Here is a 19271-nt window from a genome sequence, read left to right on the forward strand (position 1 = left end):
CCACTTCTCAAGGATGTTGTCAGGGGAATTTTGTTCACTTTCAAATGTGGGAATATATTTGCTTTGTAAATTCTAGAAGTGAGTGGTCAGTCAGAGGGAAAGATATAGAATGAGCTATTTTCATTAAATGTTCTCACTATCCTAAGTAAGGATGATTATTAAAGTCCTCTCTAACTCAAAATTTGATGACTGAAGTGGGAACTACTTCAAAGTAGAATGCACTGCTCTGGAAAGCAGTTAGTCAGTTTCTTCTTACTAGAGGTCTTCAAGCAAAGGTTTGATCGACACAGAGCAGATGGCCCTGAAGACGCTATGATTCTGTGATAATGTACTTACAATTTTGGTAATGAAAAGTATGAGGTGCCCACGGAACATCCATGTGGTGATGTATAGCAGGCAATTGGAGATGAAGGATTGGAATTAAAGGAAGAGTTTAAGGCTACATTTAATTATGAGAGTCATTTGAACAGAAAAGTAAACTCACTTAAAAAAGGTATGTTACTGAAATTTTAATACAGTATTAAAATACAAAATATCTAACTATCACTAACAAAACCAGTCAATAGCTTCTCAGTTCCTAAACAAAATGAATGACATCAACACAAAAGTTATGAGAGACTTTGGAACTTACCTAAATTGTCCCTTAAAGCACTGGCTTCCTCATGAGAGTTGAAATTATAATTCTGTACCAATTTAAGTTTCATTCGAGAATAGTTTTCCACATTAGCAAGTTTCCAGTGAATAATATTCTGTTTTCTAAGAAGATTAAAAATTGATATGACAATACCAAGGATTCTACATAAAGAAAATTTAGTTGAAAACTGATTGAGCATGCTTAAATGATTAAGCATTGAAAAACTAAAACATTTATCTTTAAAGTATTACTAGCAAGTAATAATAATGTAGTATTACTATCTGAAAATAGTACTGCCAGAAAGAAACTAGAATGTGCTGAGGACCAGGAGGACATATTACATCATGTCAAAACAAAGATTCAGTAACTCTAGCAATCTGTCTAGCAATCTAGCATATTAACTCAAGGCTATATTAAGTCAAGGAACTGAGAAAAAGAAAGAAACCTAAGGATCCTAAACTAGAAGCATCCTCGAGTCAAGAAAATAGACTCTCTCTGGGCTCAGCTATTTTAAATATGTAATTGTTGGTGGTGGTCAGTTGTTTTTCAGTTATGTCCAATTCTTAATGACCCCATTTGGGGTTTTCTTAGCAAAGATACTGGAGGGGTTTCTCCATTTCTCCAGCTCATTTTACAGATGAGGAAACTGAAGAAAACATGGTTCAGTGACTTGCCCAAGGTCACACAGCTAGTAAGTGTCTGAGGCTGAATTTGAATTCAGGTCTTCCTGACTCCAAGATTGGCACTCTCTCCACTGCATCACCTTGCTGCCCCTTTAAGTATATAATACCATTAACACATAACTATTTACTGGGAGACACTTCTTTTTCAAATTGCAACATTAATTTAACCATAATCATTAAAATTAGAACTTTGAAAAGTTTTCTTACAAATATAAAATAACTCATCAATGAAATCTGAATGGAAGGAAATGGGTAATTAATAAGAATACGCTGATTATTATAATGTACAAAAGACTGCTAGGACAATGTTCCTGAAAATATAGGATAAGACACCTGGTAGGGTGATTTGCTATTCCAGAGAGTATCAAGAGGAAAGATTCTCCTCCATATCTTAGCATTTTAAATAGTTGTCTGCACTGAAGTTCACAGTCCCTGACTTGATCATTTCCTTGTCTCTCTCATCTAAGACATATATGATACCTCTGACCCAAAACCTATCCAATGGAAGCACCAGGATAAGCACTCTAGACTTCTTTCTTACTTCATATAGCAGACATAATTTTAAGGGTCCAAGGTCTATAAATCAGTCTGTATTATGGAATATAGGGTTTCAGAGATGGGAAGTCAGAATTAGGAAGGATCCTAGGGAATATTATGGGCAGCTAGGTGGCACAGGAGATAGAGCACTAGGCTTAAAGTTAGGAAGACTCATCTTCCTGAGTTCAAATCTGGCCTCAGACACTTACTAGTGTGACCCTGTGTGAGTCACTTAACCGTGTTTGCTTCAGTTTCCTCATTTGTAAAATGAGCTGGAGAAAGAAATGGCAAACCATTCCAGTACGTTTGCCAAGAAAGCCCCAAATGGGTCACAAAGAGTTGAACATAAGTGAAAAACAACTGAACAACAAAAAAATGAATATTTTACTTACATACACACACCCTTAAAATTCCAAGGTCTATGGTTCACAATGAGAAAAACAAAGCAATGAAACAATTCTTGATGGACTAAACCTAACCTTTCTTTTGGGATATAACTAGATAAATGTATGGAAGACCACTATTCTAAAATAAAAAGGTAAATGATTTATGCCTACCTTTCAGCCCAAGGACCTCTTTCACATGTTAGATAAAGCTGGATTGCCTTCCATTGCCTCAAAGTGGCTAAGTGTTGATGGTTAAGTTGTTTAAGCATACTGTTATACCGTAAGTTCTCTTGACGTGCCTTTCTCTTAAATGGTTCCACAAAAAAATCCTGAAGTAAAAAATAATGCCTTTTAAATATAATTTTGCAGGTCACCTTTAGTGCTTAGTGTCACATTATAACACTGATATATTGGCTTACTGTTCTCAAGGAGCTCACATTCTAATGTAGAAGATAACACATATGGAAGGTTTCAGCTTCAAGTTAGATGGGAAGGCTTCACTGTCGTTTTGGTAGAGTGGCAAAGCAGATGGTAATGCCTCTTCTTTCATGTCATTTCTACTAATGAAATGATACCAGTTTCTGAAGAATGATTTGACAGTGCCAAGGACTTGCCTGCCCTATGTCACCACATGGTATCATACAAGTCGGGATTGCCTAACCTGCAAGCTGCAGCTTCTCACTTTTACAATTCTTGTAATTTGGAACTAATTTTCATCTTTGTTGTAATAAATTGGTGGTAGTCTGACTTACATAAGACAGGTGAATCAGAAATGACTCACATGAATAAGTCACTTCCCATACAGTATCCATTACATTACATTTTGGGGACTGTTATTTTGGTGCTCACTATGGCTCGAACCTCTACCTCTTTTCTCAAAAAAATTATCTTATATATGCAGGCGTAATGCTTCTTCTGCACAGTGTGTAAACCTTTAGCCTCTAGGATCAAAGGAACATTGATTTAAAGCTTGAGGGAACCACAGGGGCCACTTGCTCATCTCCCCCCACCCCATTTTATAGATGCAAAAACTAAGGCTTTACTAAAAGTTACTTACTCTATGCATGATGATGATCAGGAAAACTGGGCTACTGGATATTCCTCAAACATATTTATTTTGTACATTGTTTGTATTCAGCATGAATATTTTCAGTATTTAAAAATATCTAGTAATTATTACCTGAAATTTGAGTTTGCTTTCTCCTCCTTCTCTGTCTCGTTTATGCATGTTGACCATTAAGGCTTCATAACAGTCCTTCCAGTAAAGTGCCATAGACTCACAGCTATCACCAAATGTCTGAACTTCATACTGCTTCATATATGGCATGATCTTGAACAAAAGAGAACAATCACCCCAAGTTTGAAATACACTACTAACCTAACAGTAATTTAATTTTTTTAATTTCCATGGAAAAGTTAAAACTTACATATTTCTCAATGTAAATTTTCCACTCATTTGAATTGCAATACTCTTGAAAATCCTCAAAAAATGAGGGGCTGCCATTGGAGGTAGGTAATGACGGAAGGTGCAAATCCATAAAGAGCAGCTCATAAATTTTAGACACCAAAGTACGAAAAAGGGGAATCAGAAATGAGTAAGTTTCTGTCTGTTCCTTGATAGACTGACTTAGGATTGGTTCCAACTTCCCTAACAGGTAACATGCTTCAGCTTGGTTTTCAATCACTTTGGTCTGAAGAAGTGTATTTAGCTTGGCTGATGCCATGGCACAAACCTAACAGACAATGTAAAGAAAAACAAATAAGGCTATAAGACGTATACTTACCAAAAAGAAAAACTCTACCAGTAAACACCTATGAAATGTCTTCAATTGACCGTTTCTTTAGGGCAAAACTATAGTAGGATTTTACCTCTCAATCCATAAACATTTGGGTTAATATTCTAACATGTTTTTTATCATGGTAAGATCCTTGATAGGCATTTAGAAATATTAATAAAACAGAAAGATAAAAGCAATGAATCAAACAAGACAGCACTACGCCACAGTTGCTCCAAGTCTGGAAGTGAAACAAAGTAACCTCAAGGTATTTTTGGTCTAAAATATCCCAGTTTGTTTAGTAAAAAAGAAAAATCTAAATTAGGGATCGTTCTTTAACACTGTCTATCATGTTCCAGCAAAGAAACCTCAACTCTAAGCCAAAAAAGAATTCAGGCTCCATAGGCTTTTAGAGCCCAGGATTTTTGGGGTTTTATAAGGTTAACCAGCAAATCACTGAGGAGATCCATAAGTCAGAATAGTACTACATTAACCTATGGAGTTCAATTAAAAACTGGATGGATTCAAATGCATGACAAATAAGCTAGCTATTTTAGTTATATTGTATTATGGTTATCAACATTTTAAATTTTCCTAGCCAGACCCACATTACATATATATTACTAGCTTAATTTGTAAAACTTTCCATTTTATATAGAGGCAAAAGAAAATAGCTTTTTCCAGAATATTATTAGACTATTTTAAAATTAAGTTTTGGGTTTCTTTCTTTTTTCAATTAACTTGAAACAATCAAATAACTTCTATCAATTAACTTTTTAAATTTTTTTAAATTTTATTAATTTATTTTTAGTTTTCAACATTCACTTTCATAAGCTTTTGAGTTTTAAATTTTCTCCTCCTCCCTCCCTACCTCTCTCCTCCAGAAAGCATGCAATCTGTCAACTAACTTTTTAATTAAGCTTTTATTTTCTCTTACCCACCCACCCCTCCAAACAGAAAAAAACAAAACCCTTGTAACAGATACACATAATCAAGTAAAACAAATTCTCACATTGGCCTTGTCCAAAAATGTGTCACATTTTACATATTTAGTCTGTCACCTCTTACTAGAATCCTAGTGATAAAATATTCTACTAGAGATGGGTTCTACTCCGTTAAAATACAAATGTGAATTTTAGTCTTTTTGCACCGGTCATAAAAAAAAAAAGAAATTTTAGAAGGAAAATGAAGGGTTTTCATAATCATTATTCTGTGATGACTTTAGATAGACATTTAAGCTAAAAAAAAAAGTAAGGATTCTCAGGAACTAGATAACTAAAAATCTGTGGCTGAAAAGGAAAAATTAGAATGGAAAAATAAATTAGTCAAAAAAATTCCTTTCCCATAAGACATAATGCCTAACTAAAAAGATGTGAACAGTATTATACGTCCTATAAAACCTATAGAATATCTTCCTCACATGCTATTTATTAATCATTTGGAAGTAAATTTTATTGATTGCAAAAAATTGTGAAAACCAAGGTGTTCGTCTACAGAGCTGAATTCTTATACTTGCCTTTGAATTTTCCAAGCTTTAATGTTTTAAGAATTACAAACCTGCAAATTATCTGTCCCAATGAATCCCAGAAGCAAGTGGATTTGAATTTGAGAAAGTTTCACCCACTCTGGGCTATCAGAGTACCAGATGGATAAGCTATCAAAGAGAGGCATCATGTCTTCTAAAAGCTAATGTAAAAAAAAAAATGAGAAATAAAAAGTTATCTTTATTTTCCTGAAAATAATTTCCCCCCAAAACTAGTACTTAGTATAAATATAAGAAACCTAGTCAAAGTTTACAGTCAATGGGAAAGGACCTATACATACAAAAAATATTTATAGCAGCTCTTTTTGTGGTGACAAAGAATTGAAAACTGAGGGGATGCCCATCAACAGGGAATGGCTGAACAAATTGTGGTATATGATTGTGATGGAGTACTACTACACTACAAGAAATGAGGAGGGGTTGGCTTCAGAATAAACTGGGAAGACTTATATGAACTGATGCAAGGTGAAGTGAAAAGAACTAAAAAAACATTGTATACAGTAACAGCAATATTGTAACAAGGATCAACTTTGAAAGACTTGGCTATTATGATCAATACAATTATCCAAGACAATTCCAAAAGACTCATGATGAAAAATGTTATTCACCTTTAGAGAGAGAAATTATTAACTCTAAGCGCAGAATGAAGCTTATTTTTTTTTTACTTTATTCTTTTTGTGTTTTGTTTTCTTATTGTTTTTGCAACACGGGCAATGAGGACATGTGTCTTGTATGACTTCATATGTATAAAGGGTATCATATTGTTTGTATTCTCAATGGCTAGGGGAGGGTCTGGAGAGATTAAGAGAATTTGGAACTCAAAAATTTTAAAATGAATGTTAAAAACATTTTTTAAATAAGTTAAATTAAAACAACAACAACAAAGTTCATAATCAATGCCCAAAGGAAAAATCCCATTGGTAAAATAATCAAAATTAATAGAATGCTTTATATCACTTTCTCTGATGTGTCTCTCATCTGTTTAAAAAATAACTATCTTCCCACACAATTAAAAAAAAAACTTGACTAAAGTCTCAAAGTAAACAATTTTTTTCTTTTTTTTCTTTCTTTCTTTCTTTTTTTTTTTAGGCAATTGGGGTTAAGTGACTTACCCAGGATCACACAGCTAGTAAGTGTCGAGTGTTTGGTCTAAAGCCAAATTTGAACTCAGGTCCTCCTGACTTCAGAGCCAGTGCTCTATCCACTGCGCCACCTAGCTGCCCCCAAAGTAAATCATTTCAAGAGCTATTACTATACCTTTTCAGTCCACAGATTTGAATTAAGTAGTCCCTCTGTCTGCAGAAAATCCTGTATGATGAGCAGAAGTCGGAAGGCATTTTCTGCAGTTGCTGGATTAATTTTTGCCTCTCTGTTTTCCGCAACTGCCCACTCTAACATCTTCTGTAGCAAACTAAGAAGAAAACAAAATCCTCTTAAAAACCATTACAAGTAGTAGCTAAAACCATTAACAACTTTAGCAAAGATGTAGGATATAAAATCATCAGCATTTCCATAATAGTATCAATAAAACCCAGCAGGAAGAGACAGAGAAATTCCATTTAAAATAAGAGCAGAGGGGGCAGCTAGGTGGCACAGTGGATAGAGCACTGGCTATGAAGTCAAGAGAACCTGAGTTCAAATCTGGCCTCAGACCAACCACTTGACACTTACTAGCTATCTGACCCTGGGCAAGTCACTTAACCCCAATTGCCTAAAAAAAAAATAAATAAGTGCAGAGGTGGCACAGTGGATAGAATGGTAAGCCTAAAGTCAGAAAGATTGCCCTTCCTAAGTTCAAATCTGTCCTCAGACACTTACTAGCTGTGTGATCACAGGCAAGTCACTTAACTGTGTGCCTCAGTTTCCTCATCTGTAAAATGAGTTGGAGAAGGAAATGGCAAACCACTAGTAATATTGCCAGGAAAACCCGAAATGGAGTCACAAAGAGTCAGACACAATTCAAACGAATGAACAATAAAAATAGACAATATAAAATACTTGGGATTCTACCTCTCAAGACAAACCCAGGGATTATATGAACACAACTACAAAACACTTTTCTCACAAATAAAGACATCTAAACAACTGGAGAAATGTTAATTGATCATGGGTAAGCCAAGCCAATATAATAAAGATGACAATTTTACCAAAATTTATTTATTTATTCAGTGCCATACCAATCAAAACTACCAAAGAATTATTTTATAGGGCTAGAAAAAAATCATAACAAAATTCATCTGGAAGAACAAAAGGTCAAGAATATCAAGGGAATCAATGAAAAAAATGTGTGAAGGAAAGTGACCTAGCAATACCATATTTCAAACTACCTTACAAAATGGTAATTATCAAAACAATCTGGTACTGGCTAAGAAATACAGTGGTAGACCATGGAATAATCAGGTACATAACACAAAGTAGTAAATGACCATAGTAATCTAGTGTTCGGTAAATCCAAAGATTCAAACTTTGGGGGCAAGAACTAAGTATGACAAAAAATTGCAGGGAAAACTTGAAAGCAGTTTGGCAAAAATTAGGTATGAACAAACACCTCACACACTTATCAAGTAAGGTCAAAATGAGTATATAATTTAGACATAAAGGGTGACATCATAAGCAAATTAGGGGAACCTGGAAAACTTTACCTGTCAGATCTATGGATAAGGAAAGAATTCATGACTAAACAAGAGACAGAAAGGATCACAGAAGGCAAAATGGATAATTTTGATTATATTAAATTAAAAAGTTTTTTATTAATTTATATTGAACTTAAATACAAAAACTTAAATACACTATAAGAAAAATAAATATATCATACACTTAAATATTAAAATGTAAATACAAAATAAGAAAAGAAAAAATGCATTGCAATGTGCACAGAACTTGAGAGGATTCAAAATATACAACAATAAATTTCCATTTCAAGAAAGCCTATATAATAAATACTACTTGTGTTCAGAGCTGTCCATCTTTTCTTTGCTTCCTTGTAAATTTTCTTTTGTTGTCTGCTGTGTGCTTTTTACTTTGCTCTTTTTTCTCCCTTTTTTCCCCACCTCCCCCCCAAGAAGGCATAGTTAAGCTCAGATACACGCGTATACACACACACAAACACACACCTGTATATGTGTATACATACACACATCCATACATATACAATACAAATATACATATACACACATAACGATATATACATGTATATACACACATATACTGACATACATATACTTAGATATCTATAATACTCATATATAGAATTTACATTCATATGCATCTATGCAAGACTGCACCATATTTCTTTGTCCTCCCTCTATTTCTCTGAGGGTAGATAACCTCTTCCCTCATAAGTCTGAGTCTTTCCATATTTTTCTAAGTCTACCAACTCATCATTTCCTACTCCACAGCAATATTCTACCCTTTTATGATCTAGTTATTTTAAATAATCCAAAACAATATTCATTAATATAGATGACATATAGTGTAGTTTCCCTATTTTTCTCTAACGAGTAAATCTATTTTAGCTTTAACTTTGTCTAAGATCATGATTACTATGACTGCTTTTTTTCCTAATAAATTCTACTCCTGATCTTTATTTTGTGTATCTCTTATTTCCTATTCCTCCTGATTCCTCTATTTTACTTCTACTTGCTACCTTGCCCTACTATTACTTAACCTATCCTCCCTTGTCATCCCATTCCCATTAATCTAAATACCCTTCTATTACCCCCTCTTATCCTAACCCTCACCCTCCCCTCTAGAAATCCTTCCCTTATCCTCTCCCCGCTCCATATGCCCTTAGCCTTTTATTTCTTTCTGAATTTAGAAGCCTTTTATACCCTTCTACCCTCTTAAACCCATGCCTGATGAAAGTAGGGTTTCAGAACTACTAGCCCTTCTTCCCAATCTAATTTTTCTATGTCAGTTCTTCCTCTTGGACCTCGTTTGTATAAAATAATTACTCTTTTTATCTGTTCCTAAATGGTTTTACTTTTTAAAATCAGATCATACTCAGGTCTACCCCAATCTTTCTTATAAACTACCCAATTATTAATAAGAATCTTAGACACATGTTTTGCATTTCCTTGTATAAAAGGTAAGCAGTCTGTCCTTATTGAGTCTCTTGTAATTGGTCTTTGATATGTACCTTACATTTCTCTTTGATCTTATACGCCAAATTCAAGTTGTTTACATTCAAGTTGTTTTTTTTTTCAACAAAATCTTGAAAGTCTGAGAATTCACTGAAAGTCTGAGAATGTCCATTTTTTTAATCCAAGATTATGCTTAACTTTGCTGGGTATAATATTTTCCGCCACAACCCCAGTTCTTCTGCTCTTCAATATATAGTGTTCCCAGACCTGCAGTCTTTTAGTGTTACCCCTGCTAGGTCTCGTGTGATTCTAATTGTGGAACCACCATATTTAAATTGTTTTTTTCATATTGCTCGTAATATTTTATGCTTGAGCTGAGGGTTTTGGAATTTGACTATTATATTCCTGTAGATTTTCCTCACAGAATCCCTTTCAGGTGGTGATTGGTGGATTTTTTTCTATTTGTACTTTCCCCTTCTGTTCTAACACTTCAGGACAATTTTCTTTAATTATTTCTTGTGTTATTCTATCAAGATTCTTTTTTTTACTGTAGCTTTCAGGTGGTCCGATTCTTCTTATGTTTTTCTTATGAGATGTTTCATATTCTCTTCTATTTCTTTTTTTTTTTTTTTTAGCAAGGCAATGGGGTACTTGCCTAGAGTCACGCAGCTAGTAAGTGGTATGTGTCTGAGGCCTCCTGACTCCAGGGCTAGTGCTCTATCCACTGTGCCACCTAGCTGCCCCTCTCTTCTATTTCTTCATTCTTTATATTTTGTTTTAGTGTTTCTTGGTCTCTTATAACTTCATTGACTTCCCCTTGCCCAATTTTAATTTTCAAGGAGTTGTTTTCTTCCTTAAGATTCTGGACCTCCTTTTCTAGTTGGTTGACTTTCTTTTTATAATCTCCTGTTTTTCTTGGATTGTTCTCATTTTTTAAAAGTTCTTCCTCAATCTCTCTCATTTGACTTTTAAAGTCTTTTTTAAGTTCTTCTATGAATTTTGGGGGGGGGAAGTGATCATTTGATGTAATTCTTTGGGGTAGGAGAGGCTTTTTTAACTTCACTATCCACCTCTGAAGACAAACTCAGATCTTCTCTATTCCCATAGTAACTTTGCATGGTTTTTTACTTCACTATCCTCCTCTGAAGACAAACCCAGGTCTTCTCTATTCCCATAGTAACTTTGCATGATTGGATTCTTTCTCCTTTGTCTGCTCATTTTTTTTTTTGTAGTAGCTTATTTTTTGTAATCATCTCTAGTCCTGGGGTATGGGAGATGGTGCCTCTGGCCTCAGATCCTCCTTCAGTTGTCCTCTCTGGTCTGGAACTGAAACCAAGAATTCTGCTCTCTTGTAAGTGCCCACACCCATTGGTGTTCCTGCCCCGCTGCTTCTGTACTGACTGGGGAGTTCCTTCTCACTCAGGGCTGGGTCTCAGCAGCACAGTTGGGGCTGGTGTTCCTTATCAGCAGATGTTCCCTCAATCTTTCTCCTCAGACACCTGGCTCCCCACAACTTCCAGGAGGTAAAAGTTCCTGTGACTGGGGCTGAGGCTATAAAAACTGTGCATACCCTTTGGACCCAGCAATACCACCACTAGGTCTACATCTCAAAAGAAAAAGGAGATTGACTCCCTCTATGAAGGTATTGATTTTTATAACTCTATCACCTGTGCCCATTTTGAGATGCTGAATGCTAACCTCTTCCATTGCATACGGGATCCTGAGGAAAAGGTTGTAAGAGATGTCAAGCTAGATAAATCACAGATTCATGAGACTGTTTTAGTGGGTGGTTCCACTCAGATCCCCAAAGTCTGCAGGACTCTTCAATGGCAAGGAGCTCAACAACAGCATCAATTCTAATGAGACTGTTTGTTGCCTGTGATGCAGCTGTCTAAGCTGCCACCTTGTCTGGAGATAAATCTGAGAATGTGCAATCCTTACCACTGGTGGACATCACTCTTCTGTCCTTTAGAACTGAAACTGCTGGTGGAGTTTTCACAGTTCTGATCAAATTCAATACCACCATCCCCCATCAAGCAGACACAAACTTACTACCTACTCTGACAATCAGTCTGGTGTGCTTATTCAGGTTTACAAAGATGAGAGAGCAGTGACAGAGGATAACAGCCCACTTGGCAATTCTGAGCTTATAGAAATTCCCCTCAACCCTAGATTGAAGTTCCTCAGATTGAAGTAACATTTGACATTGATGCAAATGGCATCCTTAATGTTTCTGCTGTGGATAAGGGCACACACAAGCAGAATAGGATCACAATCACCAATGACAAAGGTCATCTGAGCAAAGACATCGAGCATATGGTCCAAGAGGCTGTGAAATATAGGGCTGAAGATAAGAAGCTGAGAGACAAGGTATCTTCCAAGAATTCTCTTAAATCCTATACTTTCAACATGAAGGCTACTGTAGAAGACTCCAAGGCAAAACTGGCAATGAAGATAAACAGAAGGTCCTTGACAAAATGAAATAATGAAATAATCAACTGGCTGGATAAGAACCAAACTGCTGAGAAAGAACTGGAGAATATCTGCAATCTCATCATTACTGTACCAGAGTACAGGCTACTGGGTTTCTGGGGTGGGGGGGGGGGAGAGGGGTATTGAAACAGCCCCATCTGGAAATGCATCTTGTGGACCCACCATCGAAGGGGTTGACTACATGCACCAGAAGAGCATTCCACACAGCTTTCCAAAAAGTGAAGGACTCAAATTTGTAGGCAAGGCAGTAGTAGTTTAAAACTATTTTTAAACTATTTAAACTGTTATACAAATATGGGCAATCTGAATATTTGAATGTGTGAAGAGGAAAAGAAGTGAAGGACATTATACTTTGTCAGAATTGTAAACAAGTGGAAATGCAATTCTTGTCCTGGAGAATAAAATTTATTCAAAAGTGGCACCATTAAAAAAAAAAAGAAAGAAATGCATGTGATGAAGCACATAAAGATCTATATCAACTGATATAGAGTGAAGCAAAGCCAAGAAAACAACATAAATAGCAATTTCACAGAACAAATCCCCCTGTGAAGTTTGGATTCAGTCAAAGGGCTGCACTTGAGGACCTAGAGGGCTGCAAGTGGCCTCGAGACCGCAGGTTCCCCACCCTTGCTCTATGAAGCCACACAGTACAATTAAGATGAGATCAAATGAGATAATGTCTGTAAAGGCTTTGCAAAACGGAAAGTGCTCCATAAATACTAGTCATTCTCAGCTAGCTGGACGCTCACGGTCTTCATCCGGCACAGTGCTGGGGAACTATCGTCCCAGGCAGGCCATTCCACTTCAGAAGACCAACCGTCAGGAAGTTCTTCCCCACAGAACTGAAACATGCCTCTCAGCAGTTTATACTCACTAGTCCTGAATTCTCCCCTCTGGGGTAGAAACAGAATAAAATCGAATCTCTTTTCTACAGAATACTTTTAAGGGAAACAACAATCATGATGCCCTGTTGTTTTCATTTGCCTGAATATTTCCAGTTCATCTGATTGATCCTCAAGTATCACAGTTTGAGTCCTCTCTTGGCTGCCATCCCTCCTCTGGAAAAAATCCTACTCTGAGTCCTACAGAATGACAGGGGAAAGAGTCAAGGACCAAGTATCTCTAAGGGACTAAGTCTTTCTTCTCTTCCTCCTCTATAGATAGTAAAGATAAATAAATACCTGATACATTAGATACAATTATGAAACACGGTCTGGTGAGACAGATATCATTTCTCGATTGCTCACCCCAGTTTTATTTCCTCTGGAGGCCTAAGCAGCTCACTGGAGATTCCTGGTTTAGTCAGAGCAGAAAGCACTTGGCCCCTTTCAATCCAAGCAGCATCGTCTGACCTTTCTAGTCCCCTGCACATTACACAACTCAGAATGCTTGTCATTAATCCCAGAAGTTCTTCCTCACATCTCTGGAAAAAAAACAAAAAAGACAAAGTCAAAAATTGTTCTGGTGTAAAATAATTCACAAAAAACAAACATACATTTTAACATAAAAAGGTTTTCTTTTGCATTTTTATTTAATAGACTGATCAAAAGTATAATTTTACATTATACTTTCAACAAAACACTACAGCAGTCAGGTTTAATAAGATACTAAAACTGTCTCTTTTAGGAGTCAGTATATATTTATTCAATGCCACTGTGCTAAGTGCTAGGGATACAAAGAAAGCCAAAAACAGTCTTGCTCCAAGGACATCACTGTCTAATGGGGTAGACAACATGCAAACAACTATGTACAAACAAGATTAACATGCAATTAATATGCAAGATTAATCAACAGAGGGAAGGCGCCAGAAATAAGGGGGGTAGAGAAAATCTTCCCGTAGAACATAGTATTTTAGTTGTAACTTGAAGGAAGCTAGGAAAGCAAGGAAGCAGAGATGAGGAGGGAATAATTTGAAACAGAGAGGTAGCCAAGGAAAATGCTCTAAGTCTTGTTGAACAGAACTGTCACTGGATCAGAGAATAAGTGGGGGGAGAGGGTATGTAAGGTACAAGAAAACTGGAAAGGTGGGGGAGGGGGCAGGTTATGAAGGGCTTTGATAACTGAGGATTTTTTTTTATTTGATCCTGGAGGTGATAACAAAAAGGGGGCTGTACTCTGGACCTTTGCTACCATGCACTAGGAACTTCTTCATGATGGAAGCTCACTCCAGCCCTGGAATTCACATGTTAAAAGTATCCTTCATTACTGTGATTTCTCCCTCTGATTGGATGGCTCAACCAAAAACTCCTAAATAGGAAGGTGCCCACAGCAGCCATGTCTCATTCCTCTCCAGGATATATTGTTGACTTTCTCTTCCACGGTCCTATTCTAGGTATCTTCTTTACCACACCCCCTTTTTTGCTTCCTTTTATGCTCTGTTTGCCCTATGAGAACGTAAGCTTCCTGAGAGCAAGAATTGTCTTTCTGCTTGAATTTGTACTCTCAGCACTTAGCACAGTGCCTGGCACATGGTAAACAATGGGTAAATCAACAAACGTTCATTAATCACCTACTATGTGCCAGGCACTGTGCTAAGGGCTAGTGATACAAATACAAAAAAGACAATTTTCCCTGACCTCGAGGACCTTATAATCTAATAGGAGAAGACAAAAGTGAGGGAAAGTCCAAATGAGTACAGCTGAGTGGGAAATGAAAAGATGGCAACCTCCTTCAATGGAGGTTTTGGAAGATCCATTCCACTCTACCCTCTAATCAGAAGGGTTCCAGGGACATTGATGATGTTCAAATACTAAGGCTGACGTGATCTTTCTGGATGATGAGGTTCCTGAGGGCAAGACAGAGATGTCCAATGTGAAGAGATGGCTGGCTGGGGAATCACCTAAGCCTATAATGCTCACTGACTGACTAAATAAGGAGCCACTGGAGTTGAGTAAGGGGTATGATGTGGAGGATGGCCTGGGGTGGGGAAAGATTTGAGGCAGGGAGACCAACTAGCAGACTACTCCAATAGTCCAGGTATGAGGTGATTAAGGCCTGTAGCAGAAGTGTAGTAGTGTCAGAAGAGAGAAGGGAGTGTATTTGAGAGATATTAAAGGTAAAATCGACAGGTCTTGGTAACTAAATAGATATGGGGTAGATGAGAGAGAGAATAAGGAGTAGAAGATGACACCCGGGTTGTGAGCCTGCAGAATGGGAAGGACGGTTGTATTCTCAAGAGTAACACGGAAGTAAGAAAGAGGGGAGGATTTGAGGGGAAAGATAATAAGTTCCATTTTGGACATGCTGAATTTTAGATGTCTACTAGATATCCAGTTCAATATTAATAATCAGATATTAAGAAATGCCTATTTATTGATTATGCATAAAGCATTTAAAATGCAGCAGAGATCTATATACATCTGCACAAATATATACATTCACATGCCTGTACTCGCCCTAAGAAATTATTGTGTTTCTTAAATGGCTTTCAGTTTCACAGCACAGGATCTTCTAAGTAAGATTATTACCTACGACTATGTAACAGGGGAAACGTTAGAGAGTAACAGAAATTTCATTCAAGGTATGTTCAAAACAAGACCAGACTTTCCAAAGAGCAGAGAAGTGTAGGACTTACTTCAATTTTTTTCCTGCTTAGATTTAAAAAGGTAGATGGCAAGAAGCAGAAAATGAACAATGTTCTATGGTAGTTTAGCTGGAGCAGAAGTGAGAAGGGATTTGTTCATTCATTCAACATTAACCATATATTGTGTGTGCATGCTCTCTGAAAAGCAGCATGCTTAGCAGATGCCTGGTTCAGAGGTGGGAAACGGTCACAAAAATTAACAAGCCACAGACGGCACGCTCAAAGAGTTTAAAATCAAGGAAGGAAGATTAAAAATACACACATATAACTATCACACTATCATAACTTGGATAGCTATCCAGGACTGAGTCCTTTTAAGTTTTAAGTGGAGAGGGCTAAAAGAGTTACCTGGTATGTGATACTGGGATCACCAAAGAGACAAATGCCTCCGTCGCAATTGCATCTGTCCACTTTGCATTTCAAATGTTTTGTTCAAGTTCATTCTGTGTTTAACCTTGATATGTTTCCCAGATTTCCCCACATTTCTGAAACGTAGTTTCAGAAGTCTCTTCCAACCCTAAAGTTTCATGACTACTTACTCTGCCTCACACTACGTAATCAATCAATTGTAAAATATCATTTACAGAGGCAGCTGCTGGCCCAGTGGATAGAGTGCTGGACCTGGAATCAGGAAGATCTAGCTTCAAATCCAGCCTCCATGAATGTAAGTTGGGAGAATAGCCAAAAACTATTACATGAAGAATTATTTAATGTAATATTAATTTATAAACATTGCAAAATAAATAAATGATGTTACTGCCTCTTCCTCTCAGTACTAAGTTTCTCCACAAACCCTCATGTGAGGAAGCACTAACGTCGGCCATCATATTTTCTTCAAACCTGAAATAGCACACAACGTCCCAGATCACCTTGTCCCTGCACAAGTAACTTAACAGCTTCCCTTGTTGTCTTCCTGAGGGCAGGGACTATCTTTCTTTTTGCTTGTATTTGTTCCCAGTATTTAGCACAGTGCTTGGTACACAGTTTAAAAAATATTCAATCTAATTTTGAAAAAAACACTTTGCTTAAGAAAAATCCATGCCTGCAGAATTTTTGCACAAACTTGCTTCTAAAAGGCAACTTGATCACAAAGCCAATAACTGGGCATTTAACAAGTACTTATTATGTTTTAGGCACTGTGCCAAGAGCTAGGGATTAAAAAAAAAAGTACAGAAACACTGTCCCTGTCCTCAAGGAGCTTAAATTCTTATGGCTGAAACAATATGTAAATAATTATATACATACAAGATATATAAAGAGTAGATGAAACAAGACAGCAGAAGGAAGACACTACCAGTGACTAAAGGTGGCAGTGAGGAAAAGAATCTGGGAAAAGCCTCCTAGAAGAGAAGATTTGAGGTGGTTCTTGAAGAAAGCCAGGGAAATTCAGATGTTGAGGTAAAGGGGCAGAGAATTCCAGACATAAAGGGCAGCCAGTGCAAAGGAACAAACTTAGAAGACATCATGAACAAAGAAGAGCAAGTGGGCATGTCCCTGGAGTGCAGAGTACTTGGAGGGGAGTTAAGTAGAAGAATGATGGAAAAGTAGGAAGGGAGAAGGTTGTGAAGGGCTTTAAATGCCAAAGAGAGGATTTTATATTTGCTCCTAGAGCTAACAGGAAATAACTTGAGTTTATCAAGTAAAGAAGTGACAAAGATAGATATAAGCTTTAGGAAAATTACCTTGGTACCTAAGTGGAGGATAGCCTGGAGTGGTGACAGGCTTGAGGAAGATCAATTAGAACCCTATTGCTAGTCTAAATGAGAAGTGATGAGGGCCTGAATTAGGACAGTAGTTGTGTGAATGGAGAATAGGGGACATATTTAGAAAGGTAGAAATGACAGCACATGATAAGAGATTGGATAAATGGAGTAAATTTGAGTGAGAAGTCAATGAAGTCAAGGAGGTGACTGGGGCATGAGTGACTGGGAAGACCTTGATAGTAATAGGAGAATTGGGGAAAGGAAAGGTTTTTGGGGTTTTGGGGGGGGAAGGGGGAGAGAATAATGAGTTCTCTTTTAGACATGCTAAGTTTGAGATGCCTATGGGACAACCATTTTGAGATGTTCAAAAAACAGCTGGTGATGTGGGGTTGATGCTTAGGAGAGAGACTAGGGCTAGATATATAGATAGAAGAATCATTTTGCCTAGAAATGATCAATGAACACATGGGAGCTGATGAGTTCACCAAACAAGAGAAGGTATAGAGGCAGAAGAGACTAAGACCCAAAACAGAGCATTAGAACACCCAGAGTTAGTGGGCGTGGCTTGAATGAGGATTCAAAGGAGATTAAGAAGGAGCAGTGAGAACAGTAAGAGCAGAAACAGGAGTCAGCAGTGTCAACACAACCCAAAGGAGAATATCCAAAAGTTGATCAACTGTGCCAAGCATCGCAGAGGTCAAAAAGGATCAGGACTGAGAAAGGTCTATCTGATTTGGCAACTAAGAAATCTCTGGTAACTTCAGAGGGGACAGTTTCCGTTGAATGATAAGGTCACATGACAAAATGCAGAAAGTTTGGGAATGAGAAGAGAGAAAGTGGAGGCACTTGGTTTAAGATAGCTTTCTCAAGAGATATAGGACAAAAGCTAACAGGGATGGCTAAAAAGAATGGATTTTTCAGTCAACAAGCATATATGAATTACCTATTATGTGCCAGGTATATGCCATTATTAATGAAACAAGTAAACTGAGACTCAAATTTCTAGACTTATGAGAATCAGAACATGTATTCAATGTAACCACGTTATGTGAAATAATAGCTTATATTTACTTATCTCTAACACTTTAAGTTTTACAAAGTACTTTACATATATTATCTCATTTGATCTTCACAACAAAAACGAATGCAATTTGTCACACTTATTTCAAAGCCAGGAATAATTAAGAAAGATGTTATAAAACACAAGTAATATTCAAAAATTATTTCTGTCCCCAAACAAGTATTTGAATAGAAAAAAATAATTCTTACCTCTTGACTTTCAAATAATGAAAGGTCATCAATGAATCCCATGTCATTTGTAAGAATGCACTCCTTGTCAAGCTGCACAGAAAATGCTTTAGAAGAACACTCTATGGGAGATGGTGTGCTTGGCAAACTGTCTAGCATTTGACTCCCACTATCACTCAGTTCCAATGAGTCAATCCCAGTGAGATCCAAACTCAAATGGGAAGAATGACTGAGCCACAGTTCTCGGTTCTCTGCCACTGAGCTGTGATCTAGTAGAAGATGGGTGTTAGAGTCTACAGACTGTCTTTCCTCCAGGCACCACTGATCAAAAGCTGCAGTAGCTAAAACAAAGGAGTTTACTTTCTCCCTTTCTCCCTTTTCATCACAGTACTTCTTTGGATCTTCAGGGGCACTTTTTTTGTCTTCTTCCTTCACAAAATCAGTCCTACTGTTCTTAAGTCCATTTCCATTTACAAAATTTAATTTTAGAAAAAGTCTAACCAAGGTCTCTTGCCATCCTACTTGTTGAGAAATCTGTTGGGCTGCATCTGGTTGGGCTTGCAATATTTGTAAAACCTGGGAAAGGATTAGGAGGAAACAATAT

The 19271-nt window shown here is 37.0% G+C and overlaps 1 protein-coding gene across 9 annotated transcripts in view; it reads right to left on the bottom strand.

Moving 5' to 3' along the window:
- The window catches only part of NBEAL1 (neurobeachin like 1), a 184542-nt gene that overhangs the window by 53488 nt on the left and 111783 nt on the right, over positions 1 to 19271 (bottom strand). For 6 of the 9 annotated variants that reach the window (XM_027873645.1, XM_027873639.1, XM_027873637.1 and 3 more), the window contains 8 exons: positions 18689 to 19243; positions 13381 to 13556; positions 6816 to 6969; positions 5573 to 5701; positions 3668 to 3973; positions 3421 to 3570; positions 2412 to 2569; positions 632 to 795 (listed from right to left, as the gene is read on the bottom strand). In XM_027873645.1, coding sequence (XP_027729446.1) covers positions 632 to 795; positions 2412 to 2569; positions 3421 to 3570; positions 3668 to 3973; positions 5573 to 5701; positions 6816 to 6969; positions 13381 to 13556; positions 18689 to 19243 — 1792 coding nt within the window. The remainder of the gene's footprint in view (positions 1 to 631; positions 796 to 2411; positions 2570 to 3420; positions 3571 to 3667; positions 3974 to 5572; positions 5702 to 6815; positions 6970 to 13380; positions 13557 to 18688; positions 19244 to 19271) is intronic. The other 3 variants (XM_027873643.1, XM_027873641.1, XM_027873640.1) reach the window with 1 other exon arrangement.

Source organism: Vombatus ursinus, unplaced genomic scaffold, assembly GCF_900497805.2.
Source record: "Vombatus ursinus unplaced genomic scaffold, bare-nosed wombat genome assembly UNPS02014802.1, whole genome shotgun sequence".
NCBI lineage: Eukaryota > Metazoa > Chordata > Mammalia > Diprotodontia > Vombatidae > Vombatus > Vombatus ursinus.